Genomic DNA, 4314 nt, shown 5'->3' on the forward strand with positions numbered 1-4314 from the left:
GCTATCCCTACAAACATTAATAGAGTACTGACATGAACAATTAAATATTATGATGGAACTTATAAAATAATACCGTTTTAGTTTTGACACTCAAATAGTCCAAAATCGATGCCATATTACTTGTTTTGGAAAAAAATTTTGTTACGGCCCAACCTAGCTGGTGTTCAGTATAACCCGACCCGGGCGGCCGGATCAATGGGCGTCGAACCTGGGCCGGGAAACCGACCCTGACACCTATCCCCCAGCTCACCACACAACAGTTGTGCAGGAAAACTTCGAGGAAGGTGGGTCTGTCCTTGCGGGGCCCACCTCTGACAGGGTATATATGGGAGGGTCCTACCCCTTCCCCCGAGGTACGTCATTACCACCTCACTCCCGCGGCCATCTATATCCTCTTCTGACTTGAGCATCGGAGTATCATTGTAGGTGGCGCCCCCTCCTCTCATCGCAGCAGCTCGGGAGATCGTGAAACCTCAACACCGCTTTTTTGGACCCGTACCAAGGCTGGTTCCTATCACTCCACTTTCAGAGCTCCATCGACCCGTTCGGAACCGAAAGAACCGAACATTGGCGCCATCTGTGGGGACCAGCCAAGATGGACTTTCTGTTGGGTCTTGTGGAGACAGACGACGAAGGCGAACCTCCAGGGGAGGAAATGGTTCCCCGAACCGGCAGGGTAGCCTCTGTGGCTTCCTCTCGCGAACGCACAAGATCCCCCCTGCGGAAACCCGAGCCCCCTTCGTGCTCCCACGAGAGGCATCCCTTTGGAGGAACAGGTAGCGACAGCGTCAGAATAATACAAGAGTTGCGCCACAGGGTGAAAAACCTGGAGCGGGAGGTAGCTAGCAGAGAGCGCGACCAACCAGCTCCGAGGCAAGAGCGTTCCCAGTCTCCTCAAAGGAGACGGAGAAGCCTCCGAAGGAGCCGCTCCAGACGCACCCCGAGCCCCCGATCGAAGTCAGAGAGCCAAGGAGAAAGCAGGGAAGTGCCGAGAAGACGGTGAGATCCCGTAATATACACCCGACCTCCGACGAGAAATACCGTGGTGGAAAACCGAGAAGACAGCAGAGAAAGACCCAGGAGAAGGCGACCACCCGTAATCATGGGGGCAACCCCTTTCCATCATTTGATCCTCGAGGTCTGGCTAACGAAGCATTTCGATAAGCCAACGGACATGAGGTACGATGGGACCCAAGACCCCCAAGAACATCTAACAGCTTTCGAGGCCAGGATGAACCTGGAAGGGGTAGGTGATGAAGTAAGGTGTTGCGCCTTCCCCGTGACCTTAGCAGGACCGGTAATTCGCTGGTTCAATGCTCTTCCGCAAGGCTCTGTAACCACCTTTGCGGACATCAGTCGCGCCTTCTTGGCACAGTTCACCATGTGCATTGCCAAAGTAAAGCACCTAATCAACTTGCTGGGGTGACACAGAGAAACAGGAAACCGACCAGAAAGTACCTGGATAGGTTCAATGATGAATGTTTGGAAATTGACGCCCTCACGGACTCGGTGGCCAGTTTATACTTGACGAACGGGTTGCTGAACGAGGATTTCAGGAAGCACCTCACCACCAAACCCGTGTGGACGATGCAAGAGATCCAAAATGTGGTCAGGGAGTATATCAATGACGAAGAGGTTAGCCAAGTCGTGCCAGCCAACAAGCGGTAGCCTGCGTATAACTCTGCTAGTCATCCTGGTAACGGTGACAGGGCTAAGGAGCACTCCAAGGACGGAGGGCCAGCTAAAGCTTTCAAGCCGTTTCCCCGGGTAGGAAAGTTTACAAACTACACCCCTCTGACAACCCCGATCGTCGAGGTCTACCAGCAAATAGCCGACAAGGGCATCCTGTCGAAGTCCCAACAACTCAAGGACAGAACTGAAGGGAACAAAAACCTCTATTGCGACTACCACAAGGGCTTCGGCCACAAGACCCAAGATTGTTTGATATAAAAGACGCTCTGGAGCAGGTGATCCGGGAAGGTAAGTTGGCTGAATTTTCCCACCTCATAAGGGAGCGATCGTGACCGCGCCGGGGATGACAAAAGCCGCGTTGTGAGGCAGAGACAGGAACCCGAGGAGGACAATGAGTGCGGTTTCACTATGGTAAATGTTGTAGTCGGAAGAGATGTTCCCCCCAGATCGAAGTCGGCAAGCAGAAAAGACGCCAAGGTGTTAGCCGTGTCATCATCTAACTCCGTGCCTCCTTCCAGGAGGGTACCGTCAATATCATTCAGGCACGAGGACCAATGGTTCAACGATTTTCTGGAGAACCCTCCCATGGTGATCATAGCTAGAGTTGGAACCGGCCTCGTAAAGTGAATTCTGGTAGACACTGGAGCTGATTCGAATATCATGTTCCGCAACGTGTTTGACGCTTTAGGCCTCCGAGACGCCGACCTGGGGACCCACCAGCACGGTGTGGTTGGCTTGGGTGACAACTTTATCAAGCCCGATGGGATAGTCTCCCTACCGATCTCAATAGGAGGAGGCCGAGAGAAAAGGTCGGTAATGGCAGAGTTCGTTGTTTTAAGGGATTCCACGGCCTACAACATCATCTTGGGTAGGAAAACCATTAATGAGTTTGGAGCAGTAATTTGTACCAAGCTACTGGTGATGAAGTTTGTTTCTGATAATGGTTCTATTGGTTCTGTCAGGGGAGATTTGGAAACGGCGGTCGCTTGCAACAACGCCAGTCTCTCCCTAAGGAAGAAGTCCAAAGAAGCATCCGGGGTCTTCTTGGCCGACCTAGATGCACGGGTCGACGACAAACCCAGGCCAGAACCTGAAGGAAACCTCGAGAAATTTAGGGTTGGAAACTCGGAAGAAAAGTTCACATCTGTGAATAGGAACCTTCCTCATTACCTAAAAGAACCATTGGTGGAGATGATCCGAGCAAACGGCGACCTGTTCGCCTGGACACCAGCTGACATGCTGGGGATTGACCCCCAGATCATGTCGCATCACCTGGCTGTGAAGGCAGAGGCTAAGCCAGTGGCACAAAGGAGGAGGAAAATGTCCCAGGAAAGAGCTGGCGAGGTGGCCATGCAAACGGCCAGCCTGCTAGAGGCGGGGTTCATCCGGGAACTGGACTACTCGGCTTGGCTGTCGAATGTAGTCCTAGTAAGAAGCCCAATGGGACATGGAGAATGTGCGTGGACTATTCCGACCTCAACAAGGCATGCCCCAAGGATTCTTTCCCCCTCCTCAATATTGATGCTCTTGTTGACGCGGCTGCGGGATACCGATATCTAAGTTTCATGGACGCATACTCTGGCTACAACTAGATCCCGATGCACCGGCCAGATGAAGAGAAGACAGCGTTCATAACGCCAGAAGGAACATACTTCTATAAGGTGATGCCGTTTGGATTGAAGAACGCCGGAGCTACGTACCAAAGGCTAATGAACAAGATATTCAACGATCTCATCAGCAAGACAGTGGAAGTGTACGTAGATGACATTCTCGTAAAGACCACCAAGGCCGAGGACCTCATTGGGGATCTAGAGGGCGTGTTTGTGTCTCTTCGGCGGCACGACATGAAGCTTGGCCCGCTAAAGTGCGCATTCGCCATGGAAGCAGGGAAATTCTTGGGGTTTATGATAACCCAAAGAGGAGTGGAGGCCAAACCAGAGAAATGCGAAGCGATCTTACAAATGAAGAGCCCGGGATGTGTAAAAGACGTCTAGAGATTGGCAGGAAGACTCACCGCACTATCCCGCTTCCTCGGCGCATCGGCCGCCAAAGCTCTGCCATTCTTCAACTTGATGAAAAAGGGGATAGTGTTCGAATGGACCCCAGCGTGTGAAGAAGCCTTCAAGTAATTCAAGGATATAATCTCGGCACCGCCTGTCCTAGGGAAACCTAAGAATGGAGAGGCATTGTACCTGGACTTAGCAATAACTAATGAGGCTTTGGCAACAGTCCTGGTACGAGAAGAAGGGAAGCTCCCACAACCGATCTATTTTGTAAGTAAAGAGTTGCAAGTGGCGGAGCTGAGGTACAGTAAGCTGGAGAAGCTAGCATATGCACTCTTAACCTCCTCCCGTAGACTACGACAGTACTTCCAAGGGCACTAGATAATCGTCAGGACGGACCAGGTAATCCGTCAAGTACTCCAAAAACCTGATCTGGCGAGCAGGATGATGACCTGGGCAGTCGAACTGTCTCAGTTTGACTTGCAATACGAACCCAAACATGCGATCAAGGCCCAAGCCATGGCTGATTTTCTGGTAGAAGTAACGGGAAGCCCTCCCGAGACACCGAGCACACGGTGGAAGCTCCATGTAGATGGAGCTTCCAACCAAACGTTCGGGG

The 4314-nt window shown here is 51.9% G+C and overlaps 1 protein-coding gene across 1 annotated transcript; it reads left to right on the forward strand.

Moving 5' to 3' along the window:
* On the forward strand, positions 1103-2319 carry LOC107606784. Its single transcript, XM_016308802.1, has 4 exons — positions 1103-1297; positions 1357-1664; positions 1710-1939; positions 2012-2319. The coding sequence occupies exons 1-4, from the start codon at positions 1103-1105 to the stop codon at positions 2317-2319; spliced, it is 1041 nt and encodes a 346-aa protein (XP_016164288.1).

This window comes from Arachis ipaensis, chromosome B07, assembly GCF_000816755.2.
Source record: "Arachis ipaensis cultivar K30076 chromosome B07, Araip1.1, whole genome shotgun sequence".
Taxonomy (NCBI): domain Eukaryota; kingdom Viridiplantae; phylum Streptophyta; class Magnoliopsida; order Fabales; family Fabaceae; genus Arachis; species Arachis ipaensis.

What these genes read in the sequence shown, in the direction of transcription:
- LOC107606784 (XM_016308802.1), top strand. Translation starts at nt 1,103, where the DNA reads ATGGGGGCAACCCCTTTCCATCATTTGATCCTCGAGGTCTGGCTAACG. An exon ending in CCGTGACCTTAGCAGGACCG is followed by an intron (nt 1,298 to 1,356) that starts GTAATTCGCTGG and finishes TGCGGACATCAG; the next exon opens with TCGCGCCTTCTTGGCACAGT. An exon ending in CGGCCACAAGACCCAAGATT is followed by an intron (nt 1,940 to 2,011) that starts GTTTGATATAAA and finishes CCACCTCATAAG; the next exon opens with GGAGCGATCGTGACCGCGCC.